This window comes from Paramacrobiotus metropolitanus, unplaced genomic scaffold (assembly GCF_019649055.1).
Source record: "Paramacrobiotus metropolitanus isolate TYO unplaced genomic scaffold, Prichtersi_v1.0 Parri_scaffold0000042, whole genome shotgun sequence".
Lineage (NCBI taxonomy): Eukaryota > Metazoa > Tardigrada > Eutardigrada > Parachela > Macrobiotidae > Paramacrobiotus > Paramacrobiotus metropolitanus.
In genome coordinates this window covers 1,062,032-1,082,127 of record NW_026570262.1, presented here as the reverse complement: position 1 = coordinate 1,082,127, position 20,096 = coordinate 1,062,032, and the positions used below count along the sequence as shown (strand labels likewise).

The window sequence follows — 20,096 nt, the reverse complement described above, 5'->3', positions numbered from 1 at the left end:
GGGTGCGAGAATTTAGCGGCCGATGCATTATCCCGGCATGAGATGGTCAAGTTTTTTGAAGCACATAAGACAGCTTCTGCAGAACCGGACATGTTTACGCCTGATTTCCCAGCCTTTCTTCCTACCTTGATCGGTTCTCAACGTTCACGCCGAAAGTAGTACTCAGAGCGCATAACCATTGGCTGGGTTCACAACTACTAATCAATATTATGTTGCAGGATGCCCGTTGATGAATCAAGCGCAGTTTAACTGCACTATTACTTCGCTACTGCACGCTCATTTAGCCCCCTCAAGCCGTCAGGCATACGGATCTGCACTACGTTGCTTCAACAGCTTTTGTTCTCGTGTGCAACTGCACGGGTATACCTTTCTGCCGTTATCACTCATCATCTTTTAAACGGCCATCGCGATCCCTTGCCGGATAAGCGGTTTGTGGCATTCATGTTTTCTGGATGGACGAGAATCCGTGGGCAATCTGTCCGCAAACGCGATGGAGCTACTTTGGACAAACTAGTCTTTCTCCTTCGTTTTATTTCTTCTCTCCCCATTCCTTCTTACACTATTGCAATGCTTCGGGCTGCCGTTACTGTATCTTTCTATGGTTTTCTTCGTGTTTCCGAGTTCTGTGCTCCCAAACAGACAGCCATTTCCCTGTCAACTCTTCTCAGATCTGATGTGGCTATTTCAGCGCATGGTCTTCTTCTGACTCTAAAAATTTCGAAGTCTTCTCAGTTTGCTCCGGTAACAGTTCTGCTTCCTCCTCTGCGCAGTGAAACTTGTCCAGTTCTTAACTTTCGTAATTACTTAATATTCCGAGATCGCTTTCATACTTCCGTGTCTCCTTTGTTTATGTTTCATGATGGAGTTTTCCTAACGCGTCAGTATCTGACTACGTTATTCAAGAGATGCCTCGGTCCTGCATACTCATGCCATTCCATTCGAATTGGCGCTGCAACTACAGCTGCCATCGCCGGAATCCCAGCGGATCAGATTCGAATGCTTGGCCGTTGGTCAAGCGATGCTTAATCGTTATATTCAGTCTGACACTCTCCTTATTTCAAAATTGCTTACTAATATGTCATCTGTACTGGCGGTTTAGTTTTTCAGTAAAATTGCCGTTTGTGTTTGGTTCCGCTCCGGGTTGGGGGTTGCGTTCCGCTTTGGGGGTGTCCGGCGCGGTTTGTGTTTATTTGCCAAGCGACCTGCGGTTGCCTTCCGTCGTCAGTGCACCGCACGGACATCGTGCGGCATAGACTACAAGCCCCGGCATCCTTTCAGCGGCAAAAGATGTCACTTCCGAGAGCTCGATAAGCGTTAAATAGTACTTACTTTATGAGCAAAGGTAAGTTTTTTTCTGAATTAATTGTGTTTATTATTGACGAACTTACAGTAATTGCCTTAAGTTGACAACCTATTAAATTACTACTGCGCTTGCTGCACATGTTCCATAGCATAATTTTTTTTGGAACCATAGAAACCACAGTTTTGCAACTTGTTTATTATATAAATTTTCATATTAATTTTATTGAAGAATTCCACCCTTGCCTGCGTAAAATACTGTAGACCTCTACGAGTAGGCAGTATTGCGGCAACGATTGCAGTCCCAGAAATTACATTCGAACTTTTTTGTGTTGATGAGGTCAACATAGCGATCAACTGAACCTACTCGAAGAATAACTGCAAATTTGCAATTAATAGTTAAAGTGAGACAAATAAAAATGTTATACAGTGGTGAATAAATTTTTTGCTTGTGACCAACTCTGAACGTATTAAACTTAATACGTACGTACTCATTTTTACCGAATGTACCGTAAGGCACAGTACATGTAGTTTAAGTTACAGTACTAATAAAAGATTACGACTAAAAAGTGCTTCTACAGGGATACAGAGACTTGTTGTGTTTTGACTTCAGGGCTCAGGCAGTTTATCTTAAACAAACACGCTTCATATTATTTAAATTTTTCTAATCCCACTGATATTCAAGGAAAGATCTGGAGAGCAGTCAAAATCAGCACTAAGTGGCGCTAACATGTACCTGCATGTAAGTATTTTACAGTCTTAAACTTTATGATATCGAAGTATTGTAGGTTTTTTGCTCCATGCATGACGTCGGCATGTGAAAAAAAGCACCGCCTCAACTGGCCGGCCACACGTTTTGAATGATGTATCACAGTATCACTACAGTGACCACATTACTGATAGTCACCGATATGAAAACACGTTAATTCAAATCAAAACCGTTTGTTTCTTTTACTTGTTTTGTTCGATCTGACCATATCATCATTGCAGCCATTACCTGAAACAGTTTTAGCATAAAATTGCGAACTGAATGTGTCTGCGATTTTGCAGGTGGCAGTATCAGTTACAGGCGCACGACTTTATTAAACTCGTCAAAACAAATAAAACAATAACTCAAGGTAGACACTAAACATCTTAGACGTCTGTCTATCTACTCGTATGCATCGGCACTAGCACATGAAAAATAATTCCTCAGTAAAAACATCATTGAGTTCCAAATTTACCATGACGTATGCCGCATACTTCATAAAGAGTCCACTCCCACGAGGTACAAAGACAACGACAACACGCTCAAAGAGAACACGTATTATTAATTAATTAAACAACAAAAAATGCAAACCAGAAGGAAATCATCTGAAGAGTTGCAGGTCAAAGGGTAGAAAAAATTCCCCAAAACGTTGGCGTTACTTCAGGCAAGGTCCAGGTATATAAAAATGAAAATTCCAGAAATAAAACCACTTTTCAAGACCGGGAAGAGGCAGTAGTCAGTTATGCCGTTGTGTCCAGAGAGATAATCCGTTGAGGAGGAAAAATGCATGACAATCAAACCAAATAAATCTTCATTGTCCTACATTAATGAATATGGAATGTTCCGAATTACCAAGAAGATTCTTGGTAGAAAAGAACTTGTTCTGCTTCGAAATCACAAAAAGAGTCCAAATATAACAGGAAGATTCAGCGAAACTATCAGATTCGAACGAGAGAGATTGCGGCACACAGGAGACGGATCTCCGGAGTTAATAAACGCATTCTGGCTGAATATAAAATTAGAGATTCAGACTAGGCAGTCCAGCATTTTGGGAACAATTGTACAACCGGGATCGCTGAGTGCGGCGTGTCGGAGGGCGCACAGCGCCGATCAGACGAACGTTGAACCGGAAGGCGGATTTACGCTCGTAGTGACAACCGCATCGTTTGACCGTACTGTCGTCGAGGCATACTGGCCAATCCAGGAGCCATCCTCGGAGAACATTTTTGGATCATTGGGTTCAGCGTATTCCTCCATGCTGTCGGCTTCGCTACCTTCAACTGAAAAACACCGGTGTGCGAAAATTAAGTTAAAAACTTAACGAGTCTTATATTATAGTACTAATAGTCTGCGTGGCAAAAGTGCTTGCACAGCACGTAGGTATTCTGTTGTTGTGCTTCCACCAAAATTATCGATTTGTTAATCCCAACACTCGAAGCCGGACAAAGCCATTATTTACGAAAAACACACTGAGCTGCTTACCTTCTTTACTGATAATGGAGGCGCTCTCATCTCCGTTTATAGGACCGTCACCGGGTCGGACTTTAGGAAGATTATTCGAAGCAGCCGGTAATGTGGGAGCTTTTTGATACTCATAAGGCATCTGCTTTCCTCGCTCACGGTCACCTTCGTTAACCGCGTATTTTCCCTGTGCCAGAAAAATTATGGGAATAAAACATACTTGCAAGAAAAATATGATTGCCAGATTTGTTTCACAACAACCATCATGATTTCTCCCGGTAACCCTTTCCGTCTAAAGGAAGTTAAAAACTCACCCCGCGTTTCTTCCTGCAGCAGTAGTAACAGCATACGATCAGGAAAATGAGCACAATAATCGCTGCAATGATGATCGCGGCAATAACCCATCCACTGCGCAGGATTGCGTATGCGCCAGGAGCCATGTCGCCTTCTCGAACGCCCAGTGTATTTTCTTGTCTAATCGGTCCCGGTGTCTACAACAGGCAATATGCATCAAAATACATCGGACTGCAAAATAACCCCACAACGCGGTTTGTTAACACGCTATAATTAATCACACCGACCTAACCTGAAACTTTATACCCGATTTGCGTTCTCAAATGTCAGCCAGTGATGGACATGTACGTACAAAACAACGTTACTCTGTACCTCTTGGTTGCCTTCCACCGCCACAACCCGGATGTCATAGGTCGTTCCAGGCTCCAGAGGATGTATTTCCGTTTGCAAACTATCCATTACGGGCCCGGTTGATTTCCATTCCCCGTCACCTGCACGTTTATACTGCACGTAAAAGTATTCTCCTGTGCGGTGACCTCCTTCGGCGGCCGCCTGTGGCTGCCAGGCAATAATCAGGGAATCATTGGTTTTTCCGGCTACTAGATACTCCGGTGTGCCGGGCGGTGGGAGGAGCGCCAACGCTTCACTCGTCCGATTGGAGTCGGTAGCCGCTTCCACAATACCGGCCTCGCCGCGCCCCTTATCATTAACGGCATGCAGATAAATCCGGTACTTGGTGTCAGGTGTCAATCCCGATAATTTCAGATTGTTGACACTGAGCGGGACATTCTGTGCCTCCCTGATGGGATCTGAAACGGCCAGTCCTTCCACAGTGCGGGACTCGATCTCGTAATGCGTGAGTCGGCCGTTGGGCTCAGTGGGCTCCTTCCATTCGAGAAAGATGGCGCCACGTCCCATGGGATACGCTTTGAAATCGCCCGGTCGGCCCGGGGGCATGGATTCGGTTTCAATAACGAGCTGGAAAAAAAGGAAGTGGATATTTACAGTCTCCAGCAATTGTATGCGGCAGTTTGTTCGTGCAGTCCATACCTCATCGCTAGCAGGACCATCGTATTGTCCATTGTATGGCAGTACCCGAATGGTGTTTGCGCTGGCTGGCTTCAGTATATCCACAACCGCCGAGGATGCATTTGGTCCAACGCGTATCTCCCTAGGCGTTGTTTCTCCTGTCGGAGTTACTTGAACCTTATAGCCCTTAAAATCTCCTACAAGGAAACGAAAAAATCATTAATGCTGAGCCATCACTATCTTCGACCACTTGCTTTAATACTGTATGTTTGAGAATAGATTTTGACGCCTACTTAATAATATCAATAACTTTGCGAGACGGGGTCGTTTTTAATTAATTCCATTAACATTTCTAAATTACGATGATTTTCATCGACTCACTTTGTGCGTTTAATGTTGCACGAACTAACAGCAAGTCGTGACGTCGTCGTACCTTTGTTTTAACTTTTTGACATATCGAAGTAGAGTACCGGTACATGCAGTACCAAATTCAAAATTTTCATATAAATCATCAGCATTGAACAATGAAATAAATTTCGCCGTCAGTTTTGGCAACATCGTGCAGTACACTTGTATTCACAGCGATCACTATCAATAATAATAATTATTATTCTTACAACCACAGCAGTACGTACGGGAATAGTACAAGAGTACCTTTTTCCTGATGCAGACTGCTGAGCAGTTTGACGTTCCTAAAGTAAATTTTAACCTCTTGCGTCATATCAGAGCAAGAGATTTGAAAGTGACACAAACAATGTGACTCCGTTTTTAGCCAATGTAAGCCACTTTTGAAAAGCTCTTATATTTAAGAAAATAATCCAAAATCAATATTCCACTAATATTTGGGATTTGTTTCTGACAACCCGGCCACTAAAAGCAGGTCACGCTGACAATAAAGCATGAAAGCACCGGCTACAAAAACATACGAGGAACTCCAGCCGCAGGTCAACGAGCAGCGCTATTGCATAGTAAGTTTATAAAACCTTACGTAAAAGCACAACGGGAAACAGTTCATGGCTACAGCATACAGTTCGTGCAGATGAATCGATAAAAAATTTATTGCAGTAGCATCTAATCAAATTAGATTATTGCAGTTTCCTGCATACGCGATGTGCTTCCAAAAATACTACTGCATAGCATTAAAGTCGCGGACAATATATGGATGTTCAGTGTATCGTGCATAGACCTATCTTAACAGGGTAATAAATTTAAAAGCTAAAAAAGACTGTTGATCAGAATATAGCACAACCAACCTCTGTGCATATGTTGTTGTCATGTACAGATACAGTAATTATCCCTGTCGATATTACGGACACAAGCCATAAAGAACCATAGCGGCCAGCTACTTGTTTTTGGCAGCCATCGAACCAATCGTTTTGAATTTCAGAGTTGGATAATTCACTTTTTCAGGATTCAGTAAATACTCACCTTTAATGGAGTCAGCCGGAACCGGTGGCCACGAAATTTCCGCAGTTCGGCCGTCGACGAGCTTATTCGCTTGGGGCTTGCCCGGAGCCGTCGTAGGCCGATCCTCGCCGGAAAAGCCCCGAATTGGCGCCCCATCCGCCGCCCGAGAGCGGCCGAGATCATTATTGGCAATTACCCGCACATCGTAAGGCACATACGTCGGTTGATTGGTGATGGTCACACTACTCTGACGCCAGTCTTTAATGGGGATACTGTCCTCTATCCGCTGGGCATTTGGATCGGGATCGGCTCTGATATACTTCACTTCATAATAAAATCCCGGACCATTGTGGTCAATTTGCGGCATGGGCTGTAACGATAATCAAGCGGGTTGAAAATTATCAACGGTTTCCGGCTGCGACTATGTCCCACTAGTGTGGATTAGCAAAGTGCTGATGAATAATCAGCGGATGATTAGCATAAGCTGATGGGATATGGCCCAGTGTACGCACTGTATGGGCATTGTATGCAGACTATATGAGCATACGTACCGTCCACGAGATGACAAGATTACTCGGATTATCCCCTCTGCCCTGGACATTATCGGGATTCTTGTACGGTATATCCGGCGGCGTAGTGCAGACCTCTTGGCTTGGAGCGGACATGCTGCAGTGTACGCTGCATCCATACATACGCATTGCGCGCTTTTATTCACGGTATATCCGTATAATTTGACACCATTGCTGAGTCCAACAAGCCGTAACCTTTAGCGCTTTCGATAAATGCCGGCAATATTCATAAATATGAAATTCTAAAATAGTATAATTACGATTTGTCTTATTAGTTGTAGCGTTCCAGTTTTACAGGTAAAAAATTAAAAGATTTACAATGTTTAAAGCGTTAAAAGGGAGTGTTTGTTCACTAAGGGAACATTGTACGTAGCTTAGTTTCGTTATATTATACACAAACTACGGTACAATATAATATGTAAGAAAAAAGTAGTGACCAAAATTATACGCTGACAAAATTGCAACGTTATGGCACAGGTGCAACAGCAATTCGTGTTTACGAGCAGTTTATATATGTTTGTCTCTCAGCAGTTTGGCAATGGCAACCCTACGATGCGACAGTGGTCATGCTGTCAGTAAAGCTGTTTTTGTTTTTTTATAATACAATGGGACATTTATTATTGTGTGGAAATTGTTGCATAGAATGCGAAGCGAATAAACTTACGGACTGAGCTCTATTGATTGAGATAAATCACCAGGAGGAATTTTGTCTTTGAGTTCATTCCAGGCACCGGGCTCAAACGATGTACTGTATTCGATTATGTATTCAAAAGTTGGATCACGGTTATCTCCATTGTTTCCCCATGAGACAATTGCGGTACGATGTTCACATTGAACTTTGACGTTAATTGGCGGATTGGGCACATCACGGACTACCAGCGACGCCGTGGCTTCCACGCGGTCTAAACGCGTCCGTGCAATACATTTATATATTCCAGAATCGACCTCTTGAGTATGGGATATGGTCAGGCTGTTGTCATTGCTCTGGAATATGCGGCCACTCTCGCTGGGCTTAATTGCTTCGTCATCGCGTGCCCACTCGATCTGCACTTCCAGATTGGGATCGCTGCTGGCCGAGCAGCGGAATGTCGCTGAATCACCGGCATTCCGTTCGATATCTTCCGGAGGCGCCGTTATTTTTGTTTTCCCTAAAAATCCACACCGTTACATTTAATAACCTTCTTCACTACAATAAATGTGTGACCTACTTAAGAATGACACTTGTACTGAACGTTCCTAGTGCGAATGAGGCGAAATACTAATTTACAAATATTGAATAAGAATGCACAAAGGAGGAAATATGGATGAGTGGGCTACTTTCGCTGCAGACTATTGATTTGCACGTTGTGTGGTACTTACTGATCCTGAGCGTACCGGCCGCATACAGCATTAGTTGTTGGGCGCCAGCTTTTCGACGCTATACTGCTACATGAATATGCATTTTTGTAGACTTTCGAAAGTCGGACAAAGTTAATACCGTCACCCAAAACTTTTACCGTGGAATAGCGATCTGTTGCTAAAACTATAACTATAAAATTAGCTTTAAACATTAAATTTGTCGAAAAATTATTGATTTTTATGAGCTGTGAATATTTTATATACAGTTTTTCGACCGATTTAAAGAGCACCACCAAGTTCCACCTTGACCTTATCGCCAACTGCCAAGGCAGCTGGTTTGAAGTTTTCTTCAATTAAGATGCAAACAGGATTTGATTTTCGATAAGATTCTCCTGAAGGGGCCGCTTTCTGTAACTTCCGGTGAAAGCGATTGCAGCCGTCAACATAGTTAAAATGCAAGGGTCAACTACGTACTCTTAATGTCAAGCCGGCCGGAAGCGCGTTGCCAGCCGAGGCGATTTCTCGCTTCGCAAGTGTAATTTCCACTGTCGGCAAAGTCGCTACCATTGATAAGCAGGTCTCCGTTTCTTTTAATCTCGTAGCGCGATCCTATGCCGGGTTGGGCATTGACAATCTGTCCATCCTTTTCCCAGATGACAGTCGGCTGCGGCGCACCGTACGTCCGACAAGTAATAGTGGCCAGTGCGCCTTCCACGGCTTCCGAGAGTGCAGCGGGGGTCTCAGTTATGGAAGCCTCGATGGCTACAGAACGGGACGGAAATTGATCGATGTTTAAAATTACCATTTGCTTTAGAAATGAGGAGAATAGTATGTGCCAACAAGTAGTCTCGATAGGCAATGCTCTACAGATATTGGCGCGCTTACCCATGACGTTTATGAAAACATCGGCAAAGATATATCCGTGGGCATTACTGGCGTTACATTGATAGTTATCCGTATCGACATCCTTCTGGACATGGGTTAGCGTTATGTTATTCCCATTGATTACTCGATTGGCTGCCCGTGCTACATCTACAATCAAATTGCATTGCTGTACACATATACCAATTACAATGTGCCAGTTTGAGTTATCGTAACTTATTGATATTTTATATAAGCCCGCTTATATAAAAGGCCAATGCCACTAAACATATTGTAAATTGAATTTACGGACAACGATACTGGCATCTTATTAATATCGTTGCACTGCTTATAAGAGCCTAACAGAATCAAATGCAAATGCACGGAGAGTATTATGCCGCATGCTAAATCCAACAGTCCCATGGTGCAGTTCGCAACCGGTAATGATCGATCCATACCCACTACGTAAGTATGTTCCGCTCACGTGCAAATCGAATTCTTTACAATAAATTTCACATAACAATGATTGTTGTTTTTTTAGCGTATGTTTTATTACGCACTCACTTTCAATGGGCGTTCCGTTGACGAACCATTGGATTCTGGGTTCCGGGATGCCTCCTGCCATGCATGAAAATTCATGGTTTTCGTCTTCGGCCTTGGTAACCCGCTCGGGTGCAACAATCCAGTACGGTTGAGCTGAAAATTAGTGAGAGTTAAACACTAGGAGAAGGAAAACAGTGTTCTGGTGGAGATGGTGGCAGGCTGATTAATGCGGTAATTATACAGTACACTTCACAGCAATAGCGAATTAGATAGATTGACAGCATAAGTGATTACTTAATAGTCAGTATAACAGCACCCGTATCACACGAGTGACCCTTGTCCAAATCAAACCACCTCACACAGTTGACAATGCATTATTAACAGACCCTTTCCCTGAGCAATCTGTATCTTTCCGTCGTACAAATTGGTCCAATCAATAAACTTCCAGAATTAACATGCACGCAAATTCCCGGTATATCGCATCGATATGCATTCAATGTTCATTTAGAGCACGAATTTTCAATACTAGCCCAATATGTACATGTGTTTCCAAATTTCCAAACTAGATCTGTTACTAGCTGAAAAACCGAATCTAAAGCTGTGATTTTGCAGAAGTGTGAGCAATTTTTGTTTGTTGTTATAGCTTATAGGTAAATAAAAACACTGCAAACGTAATAAATATCTATGAAAATGGTCTAGAATCTCTTAGAGTTAAAGGACTCCAAAGGTTTTATATCGTTGCTAATTTAAATTTCTGAGGGATTAATAAGATTTTCCTGTATGTACTAGCACATACATATCAGTTTTGCATTTGTATAAACAGGACCAGTAATGCCTCTATAGCAAGCAAAATAAATGGAAGTGCGCATCTGTTTATCGCTTCTTCAAATGTACTCGTATCTGTGTGCGAGTAGATTAACTTACATTCAATGGTTAATGTGAACGCATGGCTGCCAATTTGACCTATCCCGTTGGAAGCAATGCATTTGTATGTGCCCTGATCTTCGAATTTGAGATCCTTTATTCTAAGCACTTTCCCGAAATCAGTGAGAAAGTGTCGTTTGTGCGGTAGTGGAGCATTTTCCCGTTCCCATCGAATCTGTGGCAGTGGTCTGGAAAGAGAGAGAGGATGGATAGATACATCAGGATAATCAATGCACGCCACTTGGACAAGCAATTAATATCCATTTAAAATATTCAGCCGTTACATCTGCACTGTATACACTGATACAATGTAAAATATGGTACATAGATGTAATATTATATGTATACGTACGTTCCACCATAAATGCATGAAATGTCGATGGATCGACCCAGCATTCCCGTCACATGCTTGGGTGATGTGTACTGACAGACGGGGGAGACTTTATTTGGCGCAGCTGATCCCGATGGCTTTACAATAAGTTTTTTCAGTTCGCCGGTTTTATATTCGTGTAAAAAAGGAGAAAAAGCTGAGCAAGCATAGGTATCGTCACCGCTGGCGTCCTGAAGGGTCACATTCGAGAAATGTAGATCGCCTTCCGGATCAACTGATATACGACTGCCGTTCACGGTCGTCATGGCCCCACTCGGGTTTTGTAGTATCCAAAAAACATTAGGGCGGGGTATTCCGGTTGGTGGGTTACATTTAATCGTCAGAGCTTGACCTTCCTCTACCACGACTTCCTCTGCAATGTCGCCGCTTCGAAACGTATCCAATCCTACCATAGTAGAATACACCAGTTTTAAATTTTTTTAAAATTATAATTTGTTTTTAATTTATAAGGCCTCATAATTTCTTTACTATCCAAACCACAATGACACCAGTTTATCGTGATTAACATGATTCCCAGGATAATATTGAACAGTACGGTATGAAACAGTATTAACAAAAACAGCATGACATAAAGCTAAATCACAATCATTTTACAGTCTGTATTTGTAAACACATGGACTGTAAATACTGAGGTTATAATATAGAAAACAGGATACTTTTACCGGGGTGCAGCAACAAATTTTCTAACAAATCGAGCACAGTGTTAATTTGCCTGATTATACAAACCGCAGAATAAAAGGCATTTCTAAACTGTTGATGCTATTATTGAACTCTTCAAGTTCCTGACCGATTTAGCCTTGATCGTATTGACAGTTTATTTAAGACACAACAAATCAGTCCTTATGGTACAGTTAACACGGACAACTTTTTCTGTATCATTTGTGCCTGACTCCTTGATTGATGAGAAAATAAGTACCTGCACGTCGTAGATAAACAGCATTTGACAGTGATATTCCATAGGAATTCTCAGCCCGGCACTGGTACAATCCCTCGTCGATATCCTTTGGTCGATGTATTGTCAAAGTGCCTTTTCCCGGCTCTTGTGCTATACGATCATCGCTACCCGATACCGAAAATTCCTGTCCGTTTTTGGTCCATTTGTATTCAGGTATAGGATCGCCATTCGCTTCACAGTCCAACACTATTGGCCTGTCTTCTTGATTTGGATTTGATAATTTATATAAAAGTTCATGAGGTGGCTCCCGTACCATATAGGGAGGCGTCGTCACTAAAAGCGAATTTTTATGCACCACAAGACGAAATTGGCGGTATTCGTCAGCAAAAGTTACTGCAGCTACGAATACTGCGCAATTACATGTACAAAAAAATGCGAGGCATGCAAATGTCTGATGGCCTAAATTAGCCTGTAATTACCGTCTAATTCTCTTTTCGTAATTTGTTATTTTTGTTTCTACACATATGATGCACAAATTTGCTGTATTATTTGTCTAAATTATGTTATATATCGTAACAGTGGTCAATGGTTATCCATTTCTAAAAATACAAGACATTATAAGACAATATAAAATAAAGCGATAAATCAAAGCGAAAAATTGTGAAATATTGATCTTAACAAACTAATCAGTGTAGATAAAAGGAGAATCAATTTGTAGTCTTAATAATTTCTAGGGTAATAATCATCTTTACTCATATTATTGTTAGCGTGTTTGTAAAACAAGCGATCAGTGCGTTCGGCGGCGCATGCATGCAAAGGACCATATCATCATGTATTTACTTTCTTATGGCATAAATTGCCACATTATACTCTTGGATTTGGCCGTGGCACGAAATGTCAAAGTGGTTAATCCACTTACCGGCTCTCACAGAAGTGCCAGACGAAATGAGAAACAACAGCAGGAGAGTTATAAATTTGGAAAAAATTGTCAAGCAGCCGGCATGCAGACCGGCGCTGGACGGAAGCCGCCTCTGCATATCGTCCATTTTTTCCACAAATTTGAGCGTCAGGTTGCTTTTCAGGCAGTCAATTGCGAGGTACAAATTTTATCAAGAATCACAATATCCGTTTGATGGGCCCGGGTATATGACGGCTGTCCTCGGCCTGCACAATCCCATTAGAACAAATGCTCGGGAATGAATTCCTTCTTACAACCCCATGCAGTGCAATTAATGGTATTCAGGATCAATAGCCAGCACAACATGGGCAACTGCAAAAGAGTATCTTGGTTACACTGCACTGCATATGGATGTTGAGGAGTGATGGCTAACATCGGGCTGAACTGATTCGGTTTCCACAGCGTGCAAAATTTATCAAAATTAATTACGTTGCTTTTTCAAGTGCCTCAAATGCAAGGCATGCACCGTATTCGCGCAAAATATATTTCTGTTCCAATAGTAAAACCCTTAATAAATTACCCAAGCAACTGACAATGAGTTCAAATTAGAATTTTCTAGACATATACCGGTATTTCTTGTAGTAGCAGTAGTTTAGAATATACTCCATGATTATTTTACACGTAAATTCAATGAAGACTGTACATTATACGGATTATACATTTTCACGTTTGATCAGCAGAATAAAATGGCAACAACACGTTTCCCGAAAGCAATAAAACATCCAATACAATATGGTAACATCGTAAATTATAGTTAAGTACTGAGATGACCAGCATGCGCTAGACAAGTAATCCGCGCAAATAATTTGCCTTGGGATCAATCACACACTGCAATACTGGCAAGCCAATGGACTATCACTGACCGAGTTCCCGTTTGACTGCCGGGAATTGACAAATCGAAGTGTTTCCGTACTGACCAAATTTGTCAAACCATATGAAGATCACATACTGGTTTGAATCACTGCAGCATCCCGGCATGCAAGATTGTAAAATACAGTACCCGAACGAGATATGAAAAACGAAAACGTTAACAAACCTTCAGGCTGTTAAGTTCAAGCTCATCCCATTTAAATTCACTAATCAAGTTGACATTTGTTAAAACATAGTTTTGTTAACTAATTAGAACATTACTTATAGTAATGAGCATATGTAGAAATAACAAATTTGCTAGTATATTATCCATTTATTCTAGGCACCATATCCAATTTGTTCCATTACCATTGGTACAATAAAGAATAACTACAGCTGAAACTTCGTTGCAATATTTTTATTCTAACAAAATGCCTCGGTCAAAATAGACGAATGCGTCAGGCTAGCTATGGATGACAACGTGAAAGTAGGTCTCGAAATGCCATTATGCAGTGCTTCCTTCCGGTTTCCTTTTTTAATTCTCGGCATCGTAGCCGCATGATCACAGAAGCGATCAAAACACTGCAAAAAAGCCTTTGAATTTTCAATCGGCGAATTCAAAAACCTCTAGCCACTAATTTTTTATAGTGGCCATATGGTGTAACGGAATAATCGCTGCGCACAGCTGGTGAGACTGCTGCGGAGTGTGAAAAATGGCACAATTCCCACCAATGGCTTTCCGTCCTATGCGTTCCACTGAACACAGAAAATCGTTCAAAATGTGTGCTACAGATTCTCCTTATCATAACATACTATACTACAGTAGACCAAGTAGCGATAATTAACCAGCAATTAAGTAACCAAAATACAGATCTCGTATCTCATGAGTTACCTTTTCATAATAAGTTTTATAAAATTTATTATAGTATTGTACAATGATTATAATAATCAACAACTCCTGCAACGTTTTGATTTCAATGACATCCGATTTCCGGAACAGTATTTTGGGTTGGGTTGGCTATAAAAAATTTTAGTATGCGGTGACATGCGCCAGCAGTAAAATTTTCACTACTAAACCGCTCAGCCTTAGGAACTGTAATGCTGCACACCTGCAACACGCAATGACTATTCCACGGCCAGCCGGCAATTACTGGGGAAACAAAAACCTGGATTTCTTGGTCGTACGACATTATGCAAATCTACAGGAGCGAATTGCGAATCAAGCGCATTTTGTAAATAACTTAACATTTTACAAAAACTGAAATCTTAATCCTCGATCAGCACCCAGAAGTACCAGCAACTGCAAATAAGTATCTGAATTTTTCTGCTAGCACTACTTGCACATGTACAGACTCTACAGTACGGCACGTCTACGTTATCACAGGATCATCATCATCGGAGCAAAAAATTCCAGAAATTACAAACTCTCGTAAGGAACCCACTAAAATGTCAAGTATCCTTATTGGTCGTTTTGCCTTCTTCCACTGACTCCTCGTCCAGTTTATACAGTTTCTTGTCATACCGAAAGAAAGGCAGACTGTTCCCAGCTGCCAAATACGATTCGATTGCTAATCGATTTTCTACCCATCTTCCAGCTTCTGTTGTAATTACACATGCGTCTAATACGTAAAGGGTGTCATGATAACCTCTACAATCTTGGCAGCTCCTTGGATTGATTAATAAAAAAAGCACAATTTCCAAAAAGGCAGCAGAAGCGCCGGACGCATCGTAATTAATGCAGTGTAATAATATTGTCGTATCACCGGTATCCGAAAATACCGCTTATAAATTAATCAATGGCGCATGTTATGGCTGACGTACAAGAGCGACATTTCGAAATGTATGAGGTAAGTCTGTATTTTTGAATTCTTCAAAAGTGTCTTTTGACACTTGTCAAAACTAACAATGCAACACCCACAGCTTAATGAGTGTTCGGATTATTTATTAAGATAATACAATTTTTGGTGCACGAACTGTTCTGTAACTACCACCTCCGCAGTATACACACTGCGAGACCGCATCTTAAAATACTGTACATATTTAGTTAACGAATTACAAGGGTACCATACTCCAACGAATCAAGTATTCAGTATTTACCACTGTCGATCAATTTCGGACCGGAAATAAAGGAAGATACCATTAGTAATTAGTGCCGGGCGCCATTCATAAACATGCACATCAATCCTCGTTATCATATGCCCAGCTTGAATATTAATCTGTCGATGCATGCAGATATACAGCGCGCACATGCCGCATCCCGTTCTGGGCCTCTCCCGGATTGAGGGCCAGCTATCACCGGAACGCCGACTGCCAACCGGACGCAGCTTCGATGCAAAACACCACTAATCACTCAGCTCGGACCAGCCATTCCCGCCGATTTCGTCTCTCCCAAAACAACCTACTTGGATAAATGTTGCCGGAACTAATAGCACCCCTGTGTTGTTAAGTATTCGCTTCATTACGGTTTTGCAACTTTATATCTTGTACATATTGATTAAAAGACAAGATGTAGAACAATATCGACAAAATAAAATACTGTACAACTTGACTGGATGTTTATCATCTTCAGCTCAATGCTAGTATTAAATCTAATTATTCGTGGCGCGTAAACAAATCTAGAGCGGCAAGAAAATTTATTCAAACGCTGCACTTGCAACTGAAAGCAATCGAAATTATTTACGATCGACATACTGTATAAAACAAAATATCGGTTCTGTGTTTCGTAGTTGAAACGACAAAATTTTCCGGCGAAATTGGATATCTAAGTTGTTGGTATAGGTACGTGCTTTATCCGTCAAGCTTTTACTGCTTAATTACACCTTACAGAAAGTTTTTCTTTTTTATGACAGAGAGACAACGGAAAGCACAAACGAAAGTAATCCGATGTTACCAAACAAACGCTTGGAACCATTGCAAGATATAATTACTTGTAGACGCTCTTTAATCCGCAGTTTTACGAATAAATATTATGTCTGACACTAATGATGCCTACGGTTGAATCGCTAAGTGAAGCGCTTAAATGCTTGCTGTCGTAGAAAATTGCCTTTTACGTGAACGTAAACGTAAAAAGTCTGCAGATTTATGAAAACATAACTATTTCATACTTCGTGTGTTTGGCAGTAGGCAGTTCACAATAATTTTATTAATTATAATTCTGAATCTATAGACTTTAGGTATTATCCACCGCCAACGGTAACAAAATATCAAAAGCAACTACAAAATATCAGTAAATGTTAACGACTGTCTGCATCGGAACAGCCGTGGTTTCGCTAGAAACTGTTGCCTGTGCATGTATTGAGAATTACGAAGAAAGTTGACAAATTGTTTTACAGAATGTGTCAACAAATGTAATAAATTTATCTATTTTGTAAATGGCTTACGGTAACAATACAGACCTACAATTCTGCGAGGTTTTGGAATTCATGTAGTTATTATTGTCCATACTGACATGCAACTTGGTTGCAGAAAAACGTAATTTGAATTCTGATGAGCTGTAATACTGATGCCAGTACTACTGACCATCTGTAAACCTAATTTACGCATCGAATCAACCCTAAACTTACGACGAAATGGAAGAAATTTAAAATACTTTCAAGACTAGGTCAACCAAATAGTGGTTTCGGTGGGGTTTATCTCGGTGAATTGTAATTAGGTAATAAAAATGCATTAGGCAAGATGTCCATGTCAGTGTATACCAAGCCAAGGCACCACACATTAATCGTAGTTTGATATCAAAGGAAAATATATAAATGGGCATTCGCCGGCGCAATGCCAATATCCCTCCTAGGACACATTAACTTCACCACTTCACCTACAAACATGCATATGAAATTCAAACCCGGCCTCATTGTTTATACACTGATCCCTAACCGAATTTCCATTAGAACTGCTCGTCACCGTCGTCAAGCAAATACCGCTCATAAATATAAATACATATCTGGTTTAGCTGGTTATTACGGAGCAGCCAGGCAGCTGCTCACTGCCCAGTGTGCGTAAGGGTGTCTCAAATAATAGGCTCATCATCAAGCATCGGTACAGGAAGTACAAACATTACGCCAAGGTTTACCACCACTCTAAAACCACCAGATGAACCGATATCCATAAGCAATTCTCACTTATTCGGCTAAAGTAAGCATGCCACTTACGGGCGACGAATCTTCTTCAACAAACCAAAAAAAGCCCCATCAAAATGCATGGTGTATTATACGAGCAAGGATATCAGTTAACACAAGGGGCAATACACCACCATCGCAACAGCAACTATTTGAGCATCGCAAAATAACACGTACGCTAGTGTTTCGCATCACCAAATATCGTTAGGCGCAGCGCATTATGTCCGCCTTCAATCACCATGCTAATTTGCTGCATAATATCTATATAAACATTATGTCATATTTATAAATCCAATGAATCGTACGACTTTTGTCGTGCTTTTCTGATCATCGATCCGAAAATGCGAAGAATTACGTAACCTTTGAATCGATCATACAAACTACTGCTGCTCTATGACTTTTTAACGGTATCAATCAGAAAAAATGCACTTCTGTACTGCCTAAATGCAATTCTGTGTTCATCTGCGCGAGGTAATAATTCCGCAAGAGAGCGTATGAAATATCCCATTTCTGCAACGACCGGCTTCCGTACGATCAAAACCGCAAATAGACAAACAATCGTATGTGATCGTATAAATATTGAGTTTAACTGGCTTTATCTTATCACAGAATCACGCTGTAATATTGCCAACGGTAGCGGTATAGCTTGTATAAATAAAGCCCTTTCCAAACGCGAATACCTACCTAATTCGATCTATACCGAAGCATAACATACCTCCTGTTTGTCCTCAATATCCAGACCCAGATTAAAATGGGTTTAATATGCGTTTGTGGATATATAATATCATTGCTCTCTGATACATCAGTATATCCAGTGAATGTCCAAGTGTGTGCTGCTGCCTCATACCCCTTCGTCAGCGTTTCTTGCGCAATGCAGGGCTCAGGAAAATATGAATCAGTCGGATTACAAGTGCTGCGACATAATCTCGCTACGTTTCCCGGGGTGGAAGTAATAAAAATTCGTTTTAACAACCCGAGCTATCTCTATCAACTACCTTTGAGCAATATATAGACACAGACATACTGTCTAGCGGAATAAGGGCGAGCTGGAAATATCCAAAACAAAACAGCTCAGCAGACACACACACAGCAGTATAAAAACTACTACGACAGTTCACTGTCAATTTTCAAGAAGGGAAAGGGAACACAGAGAAGGGAGAGAGAAATTGAGGATCGTTTCCGCCCGTAGTTCCCAATCCTTGTGCTCTGGTTGTGTGCTAGAAAGGCTAAAGTAAACTTACATCATCATACGCATGCTGTATTCGGCATATATAGATCCATCTTCTCCTCTCCCATCCAACGTGGTTTCGGCCCGAGCACCCGGCAAGCGCAGGATTACTCAATCCGCTGGCGCGCGCGCCGCACAAACATATATATACGCGAGATGCGCTCTATCGAACCAACACGTAGCAAATAAAAAAGGCGTGGCTGGACTTTCAAGCAGGATTGCCTCCCTGGGAAAAACAAGACAGGGAAGAAGCTGTCTGCTCGACAAAGGGAATTCACAGTGGTACGGCGGTTGACGGCTCAACCACTATAATATACGTCCGTTTACCGAGGATCCATCAATGCCTGATACTGTTAGATTGCCGAGCTAATAAGCCCATGGGTTAGGTAACTTAACCGACGAACTGGCGGAATACTAGCGACGGCTCGCGCGCTCGATAACTTAACACAGTGTTATTCTTCCAGCTTGCCGGTGGCATCAACAACACAAATACTTTCTTGCCAGTCACGGTAAAATGCACCCGCCTTACTTTGTCCCTCTTGCTGTGTAGCAGCATATAGCCGCATATATGTACCACTGGTTCTCCACACACTAGAAAAAACCCGCCATGAACGCCAGTGTGCCGTGTTCAATTGTACCAAGCACGAACGCCGGCCGCGCGGCTGCAGCCATCCAGACAAAAAAACGCCTGAAGCTTGCACTAGCTGAGCTCATTGGCTGAAATTCACCAGACGCAACTAGCTGTGATGCACGCCGGGAGAAAGTAATGAACTTACCTGAGCCGGTGATATATGTCAGCGGTTGTCGTTTGTGACACAACCATGATTGCATAACTCCCGAAAACGAAGACTGCAAAAATACCGAACACCGAGACTGACAGTTTGGGACCTAACCATAAGAACGATCATTCGTCACTGTTACAAAAATCTTGTTCTTCTTATGTCGTACACAGAGAATCACCGCATACTGTACGTATTATAAAAGAGTGAACCAGCTGGAAAAATTACCAGGAGAGATTTTCTTGCATAAAGGTTTTTGCTTGACATTAAAATGATAAGTTTCACCATTTTTACATACTTTCGCGGTACGTCAATACAGAAGCATGTAATACGTAATTACACACGAACACAATAGGTATAAATATTTAACTACATATTGTAAGAATTTCCTCATTTAAGTAACAGGTAAAG

The 20,096-nt window shown here is 41.5% G+C and overlaps 1 protein-coding gene across 1 annotated transcript; it reads right to left on the bottom strand.

Moving 5' to 3' along the window:
- Positions 1-2,368: 2,368 nt before the first annotated feature.
- Positions 2,369-19,543, bottom strand: LOC129590743 (neuroglian-like). Its single transcript, XM_055486110.1, is given in 16 exon segments — positions 2,369-3,327; positions 3,530-3,695; positions 3,823-3,999; positions 4,175-4,780; positions 4,853-5,028; positions 6,260-6,608; positions 6,790-6,904; positions 7,412-7,955; positions 8,620-8,907; positions 9,031-9,177; positions 9,571-9,702; positions 10,474-10,661; positions 10,826-11,249; positions 11,781-12,092; positions 12,679-13,029; positions 18,920-19,543. Coding segments are annotated over 15 exon segments (3,921 nt in total). The 5' UTR covers positions 12,806-13,029; positions 18,920-19,543; the 3' UTR covers positions 2,369-3,157.
- Positions 19,544-20,096: the final 553 nt, after the last annotated feature.